This window comes from Cyphomyrmex costatus, unplaced genomic scaffold, assembly GCF_001594065.2.
Source record: "Cyphomyrmex costatus isolate MS0001 unplaced genomic scaffold, Ccosl1.0 scaffold70, whole genome shotgun sequence".
NCBI classification, from domain to species: domain Eukaryota; kingdom Metazoa; phylum Arthropoda; class Insecta; order Hymenoptera; family Formicidae; genus Cyphomyrmex; species Cyphomyrmex costatus.
Genome location: NW_017280267.1, coordinates 1,388,030 through 1,407,099, shown reverse-complemented (window position 1 = coordinate 1,407,099; position 19,070 = coordinate 1,388,030). Strand labels below are relative to the sequence as shown.

The following is a 19,070-nucleotide window of genomic DNA, read 5'->3' as shown; positions in this document are numbered from 1 at the left end:
GAATTATTATCGTACAACTCTAATATAATCTAAAAGTTGTGAAACGAGGAAGTCAGGAACTCCCGTTCTCTCAACATTCTTTTTAATGTTTAGATTTGTTGGCTCTTGTAATAGAAGTTCAATAAACTATTTAAAAATTTATAACTTATATAGTTTGTTTTACAATTATAATATTTATGATAATTATAATTTATACCTATATATATACGTAATTATACAGAAAATTTTAATTATGCTACAAATTTGCGTTACACACAATACATATATAAAATGTTGTATTATAAAGTTTGCAGATAACTTCATTGGTCTCTAAATATTGTCTAATTATACTATTTTTATTTTTATTATGAATTTTTGTTAAAGAATTATAGTTTATTTTTAATTAATTTTGTTTTAGTAAGTTAAATTAATGATTTAACATTAAAATTCTTGCCATTTTTTAAATATATGTAAATCTTAGAATAATAAAAATTCCTTGAATATATCTCAGAAAATATAATTATCGCAGTTTGTTTCTTGATTAGTCATAATTTAGTTTAACATTAGTTTTATTCAATTTTAATATTCGTTTTGATTCCTATCTTCTATACATTTTTTATCAATCGCGGCTTTCCATACATGGTTAAAAGAATTTAGTTTATTACAACTGATTTCTCTTAAGTTGCTTTTAATCATAATTTATTTTTAATATCGGTTTTAATTTAATACGATATAATTTAATTAATACGATTGATTATTGATTAATAATACCATGCTGTTAAATAAATCGAACAATCGGGTTTCGCTTTTGCAAGGAATATAAAAGTAAATGCTTAGAAATTTTATGGAGCATTTTGATGAATTGCATACAAGTCGCCTTGTCCAGTATATTAAAAAAGTGAAGGTTCACAAGTGCAGTCAATGAGTTTTTGTTAAACACTTTTCAATATGCCACATATTTTATTACGTACAGATATATCGAATAACATCAATCAGTCGTCGTTGCGACATACATTTGTTTTCAGATCTACAGACGCTACGGTGTGCATGGAGAATTCTGCACTGCTCGCATAAAGGTTTTTAAAATTGCAAGAGATTTCTAATATTAGATAATGACGGAAGAGAAAGGTATAAATCAATACTTCATTTAGAGAGAATGATTTTAGATCTTGCATTTAAATTATAATCTAATCTCTATACCTCAGGGAAGAAATTCAGAATATCATGAAAATATTATCTTATCATGATCCTGTGTGCGTTACAAATCTTGTGGTTTGATCAAACTTCAGTTTATAATTAAAAGGCTACATAAGATAAAGAGAAATTTAATTTCCACTTTTTCTTTGATCGATTATTATAATCGATGCTCTGAGTACATATTTATGTTCATAAAGGTTACTTTGTTTAATAATTATTCATAACTGACTTGTATGAATCAGTAGCTATTGAATTCAAGCTCTCAAGCTCATATTAATAATAAGCCAGCTATTAATTTCTTTAATCTTCGGTAGTAGCTTGTGCAGCATCGAGGATGATCTCAAAGGAGAACGGTTGGAAGCTGTATCCCAAACCAGAATAGAATTTGCTCTGAAACTCCACCCTGCAATAAAGAAAGAAATGATAATTAAAATAATATAGATTTTCATCAATGAGCATTATTAATAAGTTTATGGCAAAAATAAATTTATCACTTAATAAAATTATTAATTAAACCAAATATATAAATCATTTAATAATATAAGAAAAAAAATAGCCGTAATGAGCCAACACAAGAAAAAATACGGCTATTCTTTTTCTTATATTTCTTTTAAAATTCTGAGCCTCAATTATTTAATAATTGCACATCATAGTTCATTATTGAAAATAAACATATAAATCAATCAGGAAAAAATATGAAAAAGCTCTCGTGAATAGGATCTTACCAATGTAATCGAAGAGTATGTAAAAACGCTGAAAGGCCCTCCATAAGTACGAGAATGCCTACGGTGAGGACCGCCCAAAAGGCGAAGATAGCGTAGAGGACGATACCACCAAGCCAACCCTCCCACGCCAAACCATTTCTCATTACCATGGTCCACAGCACCTCAGACAACTGGGCATGGGCCAAAGACAAGGCCCAAAGACGTAAATAAGACGCAGTATGCGATACGCTGCCAAGAACGTACTCAATAGTGTGAATGCCCTGATGGATGAACACTTCCGTCATGTCTTCTTCCTCTTCTTTGTGGCCACCACTTTGAGTAACACCTCCGCTCTGCTGGAGAGCTCCCATGCTAGCCTCCACGTCACCGTTCTCAGCACCGTGGTTATTCAGCTGATAATGCTGTTTTCTTCGGTTGCGCATCATCAAGATCGGCTTTGCTAGCAACATCCATGGCACGCAGAGCAAAGCTACGACCACCAGAAACTTTTGCAAGCCGCTCTGACCGCCATACATGTAGGGATCGCAGTTGCCGACTTCGGTGGCAGGCTTGAAAAGGACCATATTGATGAAAGTGATGAGAACCGAGGGTGCGCAGCCGGGACCACTGAGCGGATCTTTTTTCGGACCATATTTGATCCATTTGACAAACATGAGGATCACCATATAGAGGAACAGCACACAGAGGAAGATTATCTGTGGCACAAACTCGCAAGTAATATTCATGCGCTTCTTAAAATACATATGATTCCACAATCCCACCATCACGCCGAATAACATGTGCAGCACACCGAAGATGATGGAAATTTTCATCTTATACGAGTTTTGGAAGATAATTTTATTTTCTGCCAGTTGCCACACCGGATCCATACCAAATGGATACGGATAATCAACATAATCCGTCGAATTGGGATTCAGTTGCAACTCTTTATTGTGCTGAACGGTACTACGATTGTAGTTTACCAACCAATTAGAACCAAAGATATTGAGAGATTTGGAGAATATATCATTGTAAATTAGACCAGTGTACATGGAAAATATGCCCATGAGAAAGATGATATAACGGCCACCGAAGAAAATATTCCAGATTTCATTATCACTTTTTTTAGCCGCCAATGGCTTCTCCTTCAGCACCATCCAACCACCGAACAGGAACATAATGAGGCCATGGCCAGTATCACCGAACATTATCGCGAATAGAAATGGGAATGTAATAATGGTGTAGGGCGCGGGGTTCATCTCGCGGTAAGATGCAACCCCGTAAGCGTCAATCAACACCTGGAACCCTTTCGTGAACTTGTTCGTTCGATTGTACGTTGGTGGGTCTTCAAAAGTCTCCATGCGGTTCAGAATGGGAGGAACAGAACTCCCGCTGCGTTCCTAGAGATGAAAGAAAGAATATTAATTTTTTTTATTTCGCAATACACAAAAATCATTGAAATAGCGAAGGAATGTTATGAAATGATGTTCATTAATTACCGTCCCACGTCTTAATGCTAGCTGGATAGTCTCGATGTCCAAGACAGGTACCCAGCATTCGGCAATCAAACACTTTTGAGTAACATCCAAGTTAAAAAGATTCAAAGTATGATAGATTGCCTTAATCTTGCGGACTTTAATGAACCAGTTCTTGATGTTCTTTGCAGCAGCCACGAGAACACGATGACGATGATCTTGCGTCTGTCCTAAGACCTAGAAATCAAAATAGCATTATTAATATTTGTTCAATAAATTTTTTATCAAATTTAAAACAAATTTCTTTTAGTGTATCAATACTGAAAATACTATGTAATAATGCTAATAATAGAACTGATATGTGGTGACATGTGAGATAGATGGATCGTTTCGTGTATGTTTTGAAAGAGAGTAAAAGAAAATATGAGGTGAATCAATCCATTTCGTAAACAATAAGCTGTTTAATTAATTACAAAATTAATTCATTAAACTGATATGAGAAAATATAATATTCTCACAGTGTTCAAATCCTCGATACGAGTCATAACGCCCATAGCCATTTCTCTGCGATCAGCTGGCGCTTCTGGACAGGGATACAAAGTCGCCCTGAAACCCTCGCAGATCTTCTTCACACGAGTCTTCAGCTGATCACCTTGGAAGAAAATGATGAAGACTGACTTGTACACCTGGTCTCCCTAAATCCACGAATTTCGAATTAGTACAATACTTCCTTAATATATTAAACATAAGTGGAAATAGGTCATTTATCTTATGGTCAATAATTATTTAATGAGATTTATAACTAAGATCTATCTGGATACAATCTTATCCTTAAATTCTTCCACTGAAAGCAAAGCGGTACAATTACTCACCAAATTAAAAGAAGTAATTAAGGTAGTATATAGAAAAAAGTAGGAGATGAACAATGGCTGTGAGTGTTAAGAGATAGTTAAGTAATGCAGGGTAATTAGAATAACTAGGAAATAGAAAGAATATATAAATAGATAAACAAAAAGCGAACGGAAGATATGGATGACTGGATGAGTTCAGGAAAAATTGTAAACCAAGCTCTCTTCTTGTCTTAGTAAATATGTTGAAATGAATAAAATTCTATTCCACAATTACTCACCGTCGAAGGATCCTCTAGAGGGGTTTCAATTTCCGCCTGACGCAAAAAGACGTTTCCACGACATGCGCGCCACAGCATACGCTCGAATGCGGGGATACGTTCCCTCAGGATGACTCCCGCGACGAAACTGCTCGTGCGGCGAAACAAAAAATGACATGTTAATAAGCGATAATAATAGATCAGATAATTATAGGGCGTCTATCGGCAGATATGTGCATAGGTTAACGCAAAAAAGACTGCGTAAAAAACTCGCCACGATCACGATTTACGGGGGTCAATTTGTTCTTGCGGTGATGAAAAACGAAGCGTCGTGTTGATGATTTTTAACGAAGGCAGTATAGCGAAGCCTTCAATCTGTATCGGTTTAACGGTTCGTGATGAGGATTTTCCGGTAGTATTGCTAGCCAATTTGGGAAATGATGATTTCTGTAGCCATGGTTCTTTTCTCTTCTTCTTTCTTTCTTTCTACGTACCTCAGATCACTTCTGTCAACTATCCTAGGAATCCTTGAAACACTCTTTGAACGACAAACTCCAATAAAGCATACAATGTGTGTCACAGGAATAAATCAGGTGTATACGCCGGATAATTATGCCAAATGCAATGGGGTTTGCTTATATATTTTTATCAGATTGTTGTATAAGGAGAAACAAAGAATTTCTTTAGCACTCTAACTTCTTTTATTTTCACTATATAAATAAAGTGAATTATTTAATAGCGAATTATTTAATATATCAAAAATAATTTTAAAAATATCTATCAAACGAAAACATTTTTCAAAAAAAGTTGTATAGTCCAAAAAAATAATTGCTTTTCAAAAAATGATATAATATATAAATATACAATTAAATACCTCTTTTGAGAAATAACTATTTTCTTTTTACACCAATTGTTTATTTTCTCATTACTCTGAGAATAAAAGTAAATCTATTGTAAAAAATTGGTAATTTTTGAAATATTGTATATATTTCGTATTAAAATATGCTAGAATAAAGTATAAAATCTAAGTACAAATGTAAACTATTTGTAAACTAGTTGTGATTTTTTTAATTAAAAGAATCATATTATGTAAAAAAAGATAACATAATTTAATTTTTAAAAAGTGGCGATAATCTTCATGTGATCTTGGAAAATCTATTTTTTCGAAAATTGACGTTATGTAGATTTTATTTATGATTATAATAAACATTATTTGTCACTTTTCAGATTATACAACTTTTATTTGACAAATTTTCCGATATAGCATATTTTTTCAATTATTTTCAAATAACACGTTAAATGACTCAGCCTGTATATATAAATTTTCTAACAATTATCTCAGATTAAGAAAAAAATAAAGATTACATATGCAACAACCTAATAATCTCTTACTATACATGTGTATAGTAAGGGTCTTTTACTTCAAACTTTTATAATTTTTTAATACCGTTTAATGCATTTTTTTTTAATCTTAAGATCTTTATATCCTTGAAGGTTCGAATATTGGAATTCTTTGATTTTTTGTTATAGTTATCCATTTCTCATATAACACTGCGCATAATATTCATATAATAAAGAGCTCATTATATTTAACATTAAACATGCGATATAAACGCAAATCTTGGATTTTACTTCAATGTTTCAAATTTTCATGAATCTCAAACCTCTAAGGATCCAAAATATTGAAAACATAGTTTCAAAGATCTAGACTTCTAAGGATCTAAAATATCGAGTTAATAAGATACCAAGTATCCAAAGCGTTAAAAACTCCAAGAATCCAAATTTCCAGGGATCGAACGTCGCATAAATTCGAATTTGCAGAAAATAAATTTGTCGTTTTTACCAAAGCGTCGAGAGAATCTAAAAAAATTTTGTGATTTCGAAATTTCTCAATAAATGAGAACTTTCAGACATGAAAGTGCTAAGCTTCTCAAACATTTGTGTTACATCTGCGTTAAAGAGGAGGGTAAAACTAAAAATGATCAAAATATTAGTTTAACCCTTTCGGTACACTAACAATAAAAGAGGCTACAGTCACAAATTTTTTTTTAATTTGACATATAAGATTAGTTTTAATTTTTGACTCTTATGCCCTTTATTTATTTTTAAATTTATTTATTAACAAGAGTCCTTTATACATAATTTTATTTAAAAATCTTTTAGCGTATTTAGGACACACCCTGTACACCAATACTTTTATTCTTTTTTAAATCTCTTCAAAAATAAATGGACTATGACCTGATTAATTGGTTTTAAAGAATTATAATTCATAAGTATTACAAGCAAAATGCACAAACAAGACTGACATTATTTAATTTTAACAATAATTAAAATTAAAAGAAAGCTAATTAAAAAAAAAAAAGCAAAGTGTAGCTAATCGTATAAGAAAAGGAATTAAAAACAGATGATTTAAATATACTGATGAAAAGAAGAAATGTAAAGATGGATTTCATCTTGTTTTCGCACCCTCCCCCTTGTGCACGATTCAGAGATGGTTAAATTTCTGCTTCCTCGAATTTCTGGATCATCGCGTGTTATTTTATTTGGAGACTCGCGGTTATATCAATTCCACGATTCCCGGACTCATTCAACTCTTCGGATTCCTGGGACCTAGCACGACGAGGATGGAAGGAGTAACTAGTAATGGGAGTACGTACCCCAGTTGCACAGGGCCAAGGGCGGACTGGCGGGCGATACTATCATCGCTAATCAACGCGCGTGTCATGGACTCAGTAGGGTTCAAGCCCGCGTGCTCTTGCTGACGACACAACAGACAAGACACAACCACATTAGCCACACTAGACACGACCACAATGCTCCTGCTCGCCATTCTGTCTCTCGTTTGCGCGGGATTTCCCTTCGAATTTTTTCATTACCTTCTTCGTCTTGGACGAACTTGAGATATCCCTTGATCGTACGACAATCACAAATGCGGAAATCACAAGTAAAAGTGATGGTGTGATGCCTCAATATCTCTCACACGTATTGTGCTATGAAGTTGTGATGAAATAAATGGAAAGACGACGATATAGAACTGTCATACTTGAATTTCTCATCTGACGATTATCAAATAAGTCAGTTTTTGCTGTAATAATTGGAAAATTGCTTTATAATTTTGTAACTAAAAAATTGAAAGTATCTTATGAAACCGTGACAAAATTACATAATGAACCGGAAATGAAGGACCTAAACGGTCAAGTTGGATCTTCAATGCTGAAATAATTCTGTATGAATTTCTATATTGCTACAAATTCAATCCCTCATACTACGAGCCGAATTTATTTTCAATCTTAAAAAATTAATAAGTAATTTAACTGTATCAATGCTTATATGTGATATCTTACGTTGATCTTAATATTTTGATGCTGATATTATTTATAACCCATGAAACTATGAAGTACAGTTTTACAAGTAGTAAAAAATCACTGAAAACAATTTATACATCAGATATCTCAAGTTCGTCAAGTTGTTGGACTAAATAGGAACTGTCAAAACATAAGTGAATACAATGACAAAATTGATAATAATGGAAATTAAATACTCGCTGATATTTGATAGCAAGTCAAACCACGATCGAATGCTCTCATATAATTTAATATTACTGATGAAGAAAGAAAATACATTTATATACATATATGTATAACTGTTATATATTTACAGACAGCATAATCACACAGTTTAACAAAAACATGAAAAAACATCAAAATAAGAGTAGTTACTTCCTATAGTTTATTGGACGTTAAATCTGTGTACGATTGTAGAATTGTCTATTAGGTCACAATTTTGAGAACCTTGCAGTTAAAGTCGTAAAAAAAGATTATTTTCACGTACTTCATATCACAGATGTCATATTATAACTATGACATGCAATATGCTGGAAATACGTTTTTGCAATCAAAATTAAGCATCTACGTTTTTAGAACTTTAAATTTCCTTCAAAAGGAATATATTTTGTGTCCATTTTGATTATTTATTGTTAATATGGAGTCTATTGGTGACATATGAATTAGAACAATTAGGTCATTGACAATTTACAAAAAATTGTCTAATCTTTATAAAAAATTTCTAATCTTGTTTATCTAAGTTTAATTGATCGTTTTTTATTTATTAAGTTACTGAAAACAAATCCAAAGTCCAAATTGACAAATTAAAAATGGCGGTTTTAATGTGATGGATGTCAAAATTTAAAATATGTAAAATATATAAATTTTTCTAAAAATTGTGACATGATAGAACAATTCCACAACTACAAATTTGAATTCAGCGTCCAAAAGCTATGACAAATAGCTGGTCTCGTTTTGGTGTTAAAAGAAGTCATTTTCGATTGAACTGTTATATCTATATACATATATTATATATACATATATATAAAATTATTAAAGTTATTAAACTTTATCTATGAATATAACAAATATAAAAGTGTAATAATAAATAAAAATATAACAAATAAATATTTCTCTAATAGATAAAAACTTGTACACGTATTTAAATTCTAAAACATAAAATAGATTAAAATTTCATATTTATATACAAAAACGATAAAAATGTTATTATAAAAATGTTTTAAGTCTCCTTGATTTTAACAAATCGATCATATCTACAAAGACATTTTAAACAAAACTAAAATTATTAAAACATGTAAAAAATTCTTATTTATCAAATAATCTGAAAGAAATTCATAAGTCAAGATTATTTCATTCAGCAATCCTTAATATAGCTGCAAAAATTTCCTCAGAAAAGATCAACGATTGAATTATATTATATTAAAATCAACGTTGCTAGCAGACTTGTCTGATTTCCAATTCTTCTTTTCTAATTAATTAGAAGTTAATCAAATTAACACAATTCGAATTATTCGCATCGAAACGAGAAATAAGAACAATTTATTTTTGAGTAAAGCATGTCACAAGCCAAGCTTAGATCGTTAAAGAAATTTCGGCTCTTATCACAATTTTGAAAACTTGTGAATTTTCCTTATTTTACAAAATATTGATCAATAAATTCCACAATGAAATTCATCAAAATATTAATATCAAGATATTAAAAATTTAGAAAAGTGCACTTTAAATTTCTTGCAGTAAAATAATCCCAAGACAGTGAAAATACAACCACTCTTGAAAAAAAGTAAAAATATTTTACTTCTTGAAAAGGTAACAATTTTCACTCTTTTTAGATCTTCACTTTAAAAAAGTGAAATCTCACTAAAAAAAATATTTTCACTTTTTTTCAAAGGTAGTTGTATTTTCAATTTCTTGAAGTGAGATTTCACTGCAAGAAATTTAAAGTGTGGAGGGCTAAAAATTTCTTATACATATATTTTGTATGTCTTACATAAAAAACACCTCAATCAATCTTAATCTTTTTTAAAAAATGTTTACTCCAATATTCGAACATAGTATTTTGCGAAATTAGTGATCCATATTAAAAATATTGGAACTTGTACTCAAATAAAATATTGCAGCGCTTAAAAGAATACAATTTTAATACTTTTAAGTCTAGCACAAGAAATTAATAAATCCTAAAACAAAATCCAGCGAGTTATCTTTAACGATCTAATATAATCCACATTTTAATTAAGGTAACAGAAGATAAAAACGAGTGCAAGGGCATGCGAGCAAGCGGCACATTAAAAAAACAGACAATCCTTTGTTAAAAAGGAAGAGAACGTTGTTATACATACCCATGGCCACACCATCATCATTTATTGTTATTTACAACGTTGTATCACTACAGTAAAAACTATTACAATAATTTTGTCGCGCAAGTGTCGGACTGGAAAGCGAGCGGATCTCGATTATTCTCATCGTAGATCAAAAGTACTCGATACAGTTTGAATTTTCCTCTACTTGAACAGTGTTAAAAAACAAGTGATTGTATCAAACTGTATCAACTGTTATCAATCAGCGCAGTCCATGCCGATTTTTATCTCTTTCTTAAACGCGCGTAAACTGCGACATAAAATGAGTGAGAGCCTTTGTTTTGCACAATTAAACGGTTATTTATGAAAGCAAATAATCGCGTTTGTCTTTCAAGTGCGATTCTGATTGCTGAAGCATCCCCGAGGATGAAAAAAAGGATAGGATGTTATTCATTATATGAAAATTAGCAGTTTGGCCAGATTTGTAAAACAAATATTGGAAATGTTTGATGGTACCAAGATATGTGATTTGAACAGTAAAGGGAGGTTTAAATTTCCAATAATTCTTTTAACGTAAAGCCATCAACGTAAAAAAATTCAATATAAGATTTCAGACTGCAAAATTGATAGGTGTCACTCAAATGCGTATCAACACTTGACAGTCCTCAAAATCTTACCAACATTGAATTTTTTGCTTTGTCGATGACTTTACGTTTTGGCTCCGGAACTCAAATTGGACAAGACTGATTTAACAAGTTCTTTTTTTACAGGTTTGAAAATTACCGAGAATTAAAGTATACTCCAATCCAATCATATAAAATTAAAGAAAAGCCAATAAAGTATACTCATTAATACGTGTCTTCGAGATAGAAAATTTCCGGGAATTTTCGGTGTTTATAATCCGTTCCTATTACAAGACCGTCTTAAGTGAAGTATTAAGACATTAATACGTTTCTAGTTTACGACATCTTAAAATTCTACATCTGTACTTAAAGTGGTTTTAAATATGAGAATTTACTATAAATATACAGGTTTAAGTCTCTGACACATAAAAATTGAGAAACAATTTTAGAATCAAAATGATTTAGAATATAAAAATTTTTTATAAAGTGTGCACAAATAGACTTTTAAAGGGAAAAGGAAACCTCGCACGTCGAGAGACAAGGGGTTGAAGGGGTACGGGACAGTCCAAAACGGTCTTTGCAAGGGGGTGTTCCAGCAACGCAAAGTACGACTCCGTTCGTTGAGCGACTGGAGTCTTGGATAGACACAGGCAACAACATCGAGGCAAAAAAAAAAATACTTTTGCAAACAAGATTCGCAAATAATAACGGTTGATAACAGCTTGCCTGAGCGGTTTCCTATTATGTGCTCCTATGGCTTCTGCCGCAGTATACAGGTGCTGTAATCACAGAACACACTGACGTAGAACGTCTCTACTCTATCTAGGATCTAGGATGAGTACCGGGCCTTCAACGTAGCGATTACGATTACATGAAAGAGGAAAGGGGGGGAAAGTTGCGGAGGAAAAAAAGATTCGAAAATGATGTGGCGTACTTCTTTGATTAAGACCTTCTACGAAATCTTTCTTTTCCTTGAACTTTGTGCGTACGTAGGAAAGCTCTGCACTGGGCGCAATTTCAATTCTGTGCGGAAACCGAGCCTTTAATACGGTATTTATCGCAGATTTCAGTACTCGCTGACATTGTTATTATCTGTGACACAAAGGCTAATATTTTTATTTACTGTAAATGATTATTATTCGATTCCATAATATTAAGATTTAATGTTAATTGAATTTTCTCAAGATTTTTAAACAGTAGACAGTCTGTAAGAATTCAACGTACTTCAATTTCTCACATGCTAAAATGTTAAATATGCAAGGATAACTGAGCTGTTTTTTTTTAGTGTAAGTCCAAATTTAAAGTCTCAATTTTTACCGACTCGATTTTCCAAAAGTTTCATTTTTTAAGCATATTTTATTTTTAATTATTAATTTATAATTTATTATGTTATAACGCGCGATAATACTTTACACAGCTCAACACCAAATTCTCTCCGAAGCATCACAGTACAAATTACAAAGATTTTTTTCGAACTGTACACGATGCCATTATCAAAATTTGTACAGCACGTCTATATTTTGGGCAAAATGAATAAAAATGGCGTTTTAAGTCTATATTTCATCTCAATTTACTCACAAAATCATGTTTAGCGTGAAAAAAACTTCGTGGTATATATTATAATACTTGGAAAAGAGAAAAAAATGATATTTTGTCAAACCGTTTTTTATAAACATAAAAGACCGTGTTAAATACTCGGTTCATTGTCGGTTAAATGTCGATTCTGCGACAATGCGGTTTCAATCGCGTTCGAAAGTACATATAAGAATATTTCATCGTGTTATTTCGTTTATTTGGCTACACATTTCCTAACTTACTCTTGATCCTCGGATTACTGATTAATAAATCTAAATTTCGGAATTTTTTTCATTTTTTATAGTAAGTACGTCGTTATACATTTTGAAAAAAAAAACTTAAAATATTGTATAACAACAAAATATATAAGTTTTATGTATTATATAAAATAACGATAAAACGAGTTATAATGTAAAGTGACGAAGAAGATAAAATATATTTTTTGTTAATAAGAATTGTCAAAAAAGAGATACACTGAAAAAAATTTAATAAACTAAAAATGTTTCTTTAAAAATTTCTCTAAATATTTCTTTGAATAGTCTTAGAGAAATATTTGCTAAATGTAAACAACACATATTTATTAGATACAAGAACCATTAGTTTGATTCAATTATGATGTTCTTCATTTATCTACACTAAAAAAAAAAGATTGATTGCTGCAACAAATTAGATTGTAAAATATGGCATAGCAGTTTTAATTGACTGCAGCATTCAATCTTTTCTCTCAATATAAATCTTTATGTAAATCTCTCAATATAAAAAAATCTTTATATTATAACCGTAAGTAAATATTCCGCTAGGACTATTCAAAGAAATATTCACTAAAATTTAATGTTTTTTCTCAGTGTACATATACACTCAGTATCAGTAATTTGAGGATCAGTGTTAGTGACCGAGCACTATTGCGAAGTGCAGCAGTACATCGGATTCGTATTCTGCAACACAAACTATAGGCATGCGACGTTATGTACTGACGTTATGATTCTCAGTCATGTGGAAATTAAAATGCAGAACGTGGTGATTCAGAATTACATATCCTGGATTAAATCTAGTAGAAATCGGAATATAAATAAAAAAGCAATTTAAATAAAGTTGTAATCGAAATGTAACAAACAAAATTAATCCGTTACAAGATTCATGTACCTATAACTTTCAAGAGCTGTTAGCTTATAATAAATGTTCAAAAACTTCGAAAAGAAGCAATTTTGGAAATAACTTAAACATCAAAAAATCTAAAAAAAAAAATCGTATCTTAAATAGAAGGCGAAGCAAACCAAAAATAGGGAAGTGAATTGAATAATTTAATTTCAGAAGTTTTAACATACAATATTTCAGTTCAATTGCAAAGCTTTTTTTCAGTAACTGTAAAATAAACTAAAATTTATACATATAAAGCAGAATTTCAAAAAAGCAAGCCAGGACAATGATTGAATTAATCAGTTCTTATTTTAAGTAATTTGAAGAAAACTGAAATTCTAAGGACTGCAAGGATCGAAATCTTGATTTTACATCTATTTATCTTTTAGGACGTAATCAGCAGTCGCCACGCTCTGCATTAAATGGATGTACGCCACACATTAATTACCCGAGCTTGAGAGCCTGGCCGCCGGCGCGGAGGCCCTCCTCACCCAACAGAGTAACTTGCTCTTCTTCACGGCTGGGATCTGCCATCTGCGACACGACACCTCCATGCTCAGCCTGGCAACAGACACAGGTCACCCCTCTTTCGCCCTATCTCCCGTCCCACTCGCTCATATCAGACCCTCTTTCTTTCTCTCTGTTTCCAAATTTTCTTCAACTCACCAAAGAAGAAGAAAAAGAAGAAAAAAAAGAAAAGGAAGAAGAAGAAGGGATCTTTTCATAAAGTCGCGTAATTTTGCTCAATGCTAGATTTAACAATAAGTTTAAATTCGTAACGCTTAGTCATGAAAGAATGAGAAAAAATAAAGTTTTAAATATTTTACATTAAAAGATTTTAAGTCATGAGGAATTTAAATGAAAATTCCATCAAATTTGAAAAGCTTCACAAAAGTAGTTTCCTGAACGCACAAGATGTTAAACATGCTAAATGTTTTGAGACTTTCAAAATGAAAATAAGAATTTAATGCTTAGATATCCAATTTTTCAGAATCTAAAGTTTAAATTCACAAAATCAGACACTAAATGTATAAAATTGAGATGTAAAATTTAAGAAATACAAAGATGTAATAATTTAGTTCAATAGAAAAGCATCACGAAATGTGTAAAGTTTGTGCAACCCTAAGTTTTCTAGTTCTAAAATTATAATCAAAATATTACTGACTACTAATTGCAAAAATAATAGCTACAATAACTATAAATTAATTACATAAGAAACATATATTCATATACGATTACAATCGTGCTATGCATGCTACATGCAAAGAATTTCATTCGTTAATTCAATAAAGGTCGTAACTATTTTCTTAAAATACGTTTTTAAATTCCTATTAAAATTAAATACACGAATATATTAAACTCAAATAGTAATTATTTAAAATTTTTGCTACAAAAGAAGAAAATTCTAATAATAATACCAGACAATAGGGATGTTCGATTCATATACTGAAGATCTACCTCTTATCGATCTCAGGTCGCAACATGGATCGATTTCTTTATTTTTCACAAGATTATTCAAAATATCCAAATTTTATAAATTAAAAATTTTACATTTTTACAAATATCTGACGTTATCAAACGAGTACATTCCATGAAAAGTGCAAATTACAACCTTTAAAGAATTTGATGAATCTACAATTTCCTTTAAATAATGCATATTGAACAAATTCATCTAATATTGTAGATATTAGTACAATTCATGCAACTTGTCATCAATTAATTATTATTGATTGCGCAAAGCTTCATGCTTCGTGCCCATAATTAGTTCATATGGGAGTTTTTTTAGTTCTACTAATTTTATCTTACATTAATTTCAGCGACAATTTTGTGTAGTGTTTTATTGTTATGAAGTATTATGGATATCACAAAATTATTTAAAATTCCTAGATAATTGCTGCATATGAAGGTGTATCTGTAAAGTGAACACGTGCAAACATGTCTTTTCCTAAACATACATTTCACGAATTATAATACATTTTTACTTTTATGCAAAAAAGAAAAATTAAAATTAATGAAACAAAATTGAAAGAAAAGAAATAAAAAATATGTAACATTAATACACTAAAATAAAAAAAAAGTTACAGTAAAAAATGACACAGTAAAAGTTCAAACGAGAGAATATACATATTGTATGTATTGTGTTTGTGTGAAGGAAAGATATATTAAATACAAAAGTAAAGAATTTTTAGAATATTATGTAAAACAACAATAATAATTAACGGTTGCATTTAAAAAAAATACATTTACGAACTAATCCGAGGTAATTCTCAGTTCATGTGCAGAGGTGTCAAGGCACTGTCGATACAAAGAGAACCACAGTAATATACAGTCTCTTTTGGTTGCTACACATAATATAAGTGAAGTTCCAACAAGTAGTTTTTCCAATCTAGGATGAAACGTCAAATACAATTAAATATGTATAATATGAATCCATACGAAAATCGCAACGATACTGAAAAACTCTCAAGGAACGTAAAGGGAGACAGGGCAGAGCGAGTAACTTGTGTCCTTTGCAGTAGTGGCTTTTTGTTAGTTGGTAACACTAACACATTAATAATCCTAAAATCACTTAACAACATATGATTAGTAACAGTACAAAACGAGGGCATTCTTATATCTGACAATTCTTAGAAGTGGTAGAGATTCACCACTCTTTATCAGTCTTATCTAGAGGTATAAAATTACCGACAGATTCAATATGTGACAACTACTTATAGTAAAATTACGGTAAGATGGTATTACTTTAAGCCATAGTTTTAAGATATAAAGGTTTAAATGTGTAAATAGTCTATAAACTATTTTAACCTTTATTATTCAAAAAATTACTGCATAAAATAAAAATTTACAACTAACCTTTTTAGTTCATTTTTTTAAAACTTTCTTGTTATAATATTTTGAGTCACAGAATTTTGGGACTTGTAGATGAGTAAAATAAATATTTCATTCATCTTAAAGGTTAAATGTTTCTTTTAAGATTTATATCAAAACTTTATCTCTGTAATTTTTTCTAAAATATTTTGCCCTTTTTAAGATTGCTAAGTCATTTACCGTAATTTATAGAGTAAATTATCACATGAGGTTATTCTCATCTCTAGTCTTATTTCATTTTGCTTCGGAGCAACTCCGTTGCATTCGCATAAAGTTGCATAAATGCAAAGACAGGCTTTTGTGATATATCTAATTCACACAGTCTCCAGCTTTTCATGCATTAGAGAAAATTTGGTCCAGTCCATAGTCTCATTGCTCTCTCTCCCTCCCCCCCTCATACACACATACACACACACACACACACACTCTCTCTCTCTCTCTCTCTCTCTCTCTCTCTGTCTCTCTCTTTCAAGTATAGTTATTCTTCAATTGATAATTCGACTTTCATTTTTTATAAAATATTACAAGATTGTCACTTCAAGATCTCCTCGCACAAAGATCTTCCAAGTTTTTATAAAAATACTATACATTTTCTTTATGTTATTTCTAAATAACTTATATCGTTAGAAACATTAAGCATATTTACAAAGGAATCCCATTCAAGTGATAATATGTTTCACACTGAAGCGTATTCATACTAATCTCTATCCCGAAAAAAAAAAAAAGACGCGGGATTTACATAATAATCTATTTATGGAAATGTAAGCCAAACAAGTATAAGGCTGTAAATTGCAACATTAAACATTTTTACCTTGCTTTTTACAATGCAACGTCTTGCCTCTCTGTGCAAAAATTTATAACTGTAGTAAACAGAGCAGAATAAATTCCTGGCAAGTGTCTTGAAAGCAAAACAAATGACTGCGCTTTGCATTAACTAAAGTATCCAATTGAAAAAGAATTCTTATATGTCCATCGACTCGACATTCACAAGTGACAACACCATTTCTGATATTTACAACCCAATGCAAATAGTTGTTCCCAGACAAGATTCACATTCAAATTTTACAGAAACAATCGACAGACTAAGAACTACATACATCCACTTTTTACAATTCCATGGACATCATTCTTCCTTTCTAATAAGCAGATCTGGAAGTAGACCTGCTTTTGGTAATTGGTAATACTTCAAAAAGTAAATTTGCCTGATTTTTTTATATGTCCCAAATCATTAGACAGAGGCAATAAGGATCTAGGTGATGCGACTTACCTCGTCAAAAAAAACCTGAGTCTTTCGTAAAATGTGCTTGAGTTCAGTTAGTTCCAGAAAGTTACGCTTAAGCGCCTCAGCATTCAGATTTACTTCCCGCAACTCGTTCTCCAATTTCTCGAAAGTGGCTTCCAGATCGATCATCTCCCGGGGCTGGGGGGCCTCCGGGTTCTCTCCGGTGTCCAACATTGGGATACCATCCTTCTTGATCTCCTTCTCCAGGTAGCGCAGTTTGCGCTCCATTTCATCACAACGCCGTACTTCATTGACGAATTTCCGTTGAAAAGCATTAACGTCAGGATTTAACTAAAATGAGATAGATATACACAATTAGACAAAAGTATGATGATAATAGGCGTTTTCCAGCAAGGACAAACACTGGCTGTATTCAACAGAGAAAACTAATTAGTTTTAGCATTTAATGATTCTTTAACACAATTGGCAATCATATTAAAGAATTACTAAGCGCTACAAAACTGATTATAATTTTCTATGCTAAACACAGCCACTGTGCAACACAGTAAATCGTTTCATCCTTATTTAATGTAGACAAACAACAAAGATGTAATGATCCACTGTTACACTGGCTACGTTCAGAGAACAGAGAAACGCAACTTTGCAATGGTTGTAAAATTCTTCAGTATAATTGCTCTTATCCTTAGTTCCTCACTAAATCTAAATATATAAGATCCAGTTTCACAAGTCACAGTTCAAGGACCCTATTTTTCATCTCTTTCTAATTCTAGAATTAAAAAGAGATAAAAAATAAGTTAACCTCAGTTAAATGTGAATTTGGACCTAAAGCAATTACATTCAAGAATTTTATAACAGGTACAAAACTGCTTCTTCTGCTGAACGCAGCCACTGTGTCTGCGTTCTCGCTGGAAAACACCCAATGATAAGAACCAGCTCGACAGTAATCATCTAAGAATGCGAAATCATTGGACCATTAAAGATAGGAGAAAATGATAAGGAACGTGATTTATATACTTACGTCGCGAAACTGTACCAAACCGAGCTCGCCAAGCTCGGAGACACAAGCGTATGCGGCTTCACTCTGGAGGAACAGCTGACATAAAGTCATCTCCTCGCTGCGAAAAAGCGAGCCCATTTTGGTGGTTGTCGAAAGTAACTTGCCGCGTGACAATCAAGTAAATCTTATTCCAGGAGCATCGGCTGACAGACACTCGATCTCCGTTATCGTCTACCTGCAACTGCGCTCATAGGTGGAACCATACGTGACAATTACGGTAACCAGTAACGCAACGCAAGTGATCGATTAGTCACGAGATGCTGAGCGCAAGTCGCGTGGTAAGTGACCTTGCTACACCCAGCAGCTACACTTATGTGTAGCGCATATAGTGTAGTTCGGCTCTTTGCTTTGCGTCGTCACGTGAAAAAAAATAGAGCTCTCATTGGATATCGCTCGTCGCTTCCAAAAGGTTTGTTCGTGTCGCGTGCTCCAATATACTCCACAAAGCGAGTCCGACATTTGGGAT

General features: G+C 31.9%; 1 protein-coding gene across 4 annotated transcripts; it reads right to left on the bottom strand.

The window, feature by feature from the left end:
• Nucleotides 1-1,236: 1,236 nt before the first annotated feature.
• On the bottom strand, nucleotides 1,237-18,872 carry Vha100-1 (V-type ATPase subunit a family protein Vha100-1). 4 transcript variants are annotated; one of them, XM_018548222.1, is made up of 8 exons: nucleotides 18,566-18,872; nucleotides 17,572-17,877; nucleotides 13,885-13,997; nucleotides 4,485-4,611; nucleotides 3,874-4,050; nucleotides 3,380-3,592; nucleotides 1,902-3,280; nucleotides 1,237-1,579 (listed from the first exon to the last, which is right to left on the bottom strand). In XM_018548222.1, exons 1-8 carry the CDS (start codon nucleotides 18,680-18,682, stop codon nucleotides 1,477-1,479), a joined length of 2,535 nt encoding a protein of 844 aa, XP_018403724.1. In that variant the 5' UTR covers nucleotides 18,683-18,872; the 3' UTR covers nucleotides 1,237-1,476. The 4 variants fall into 4 exon arrangements, with proteins under 4 accessions (XP_018403724.1, XP_018403722.1, XP_018403721.1 ...); XM_018548220.1 differs by having other exon boundaries at nucleotides 13,885-13,970; XM_018548219.1 differs by lacking the exon at nucleotides 13,885-13,997 and adding an exon at nucleotides 7,121-7,221.
• Nucleotides 18,873-19,070: the final 198 nt, after the last annotated feature.

Excerpts from the sequence above, each read along its gene's own strand:
- Vha100-1 (XM_018548222.1), bottom strand. The coding sequence starts at position 18,682 with ATGGGCTCGCTTTTTCGCAGCGAGGAGATGACTTTATGTCAGCTGTTC. Across the intron at positions 3,593-3,873 it reads GTATCGAGGATTTGAACACT|GTCTTAGGACAGACGCAAGA; the intron begins GTGAGAATATTA and ends TTTGATTTCTAG. Across the intron at positions 1,580-1,901 it reads CATACTCTTCGATTACATTG|GGTGGAGTTTCAGAGCAAAT; the intron begins GTAAGATCCTAT and ends TCTTTATTGCAG.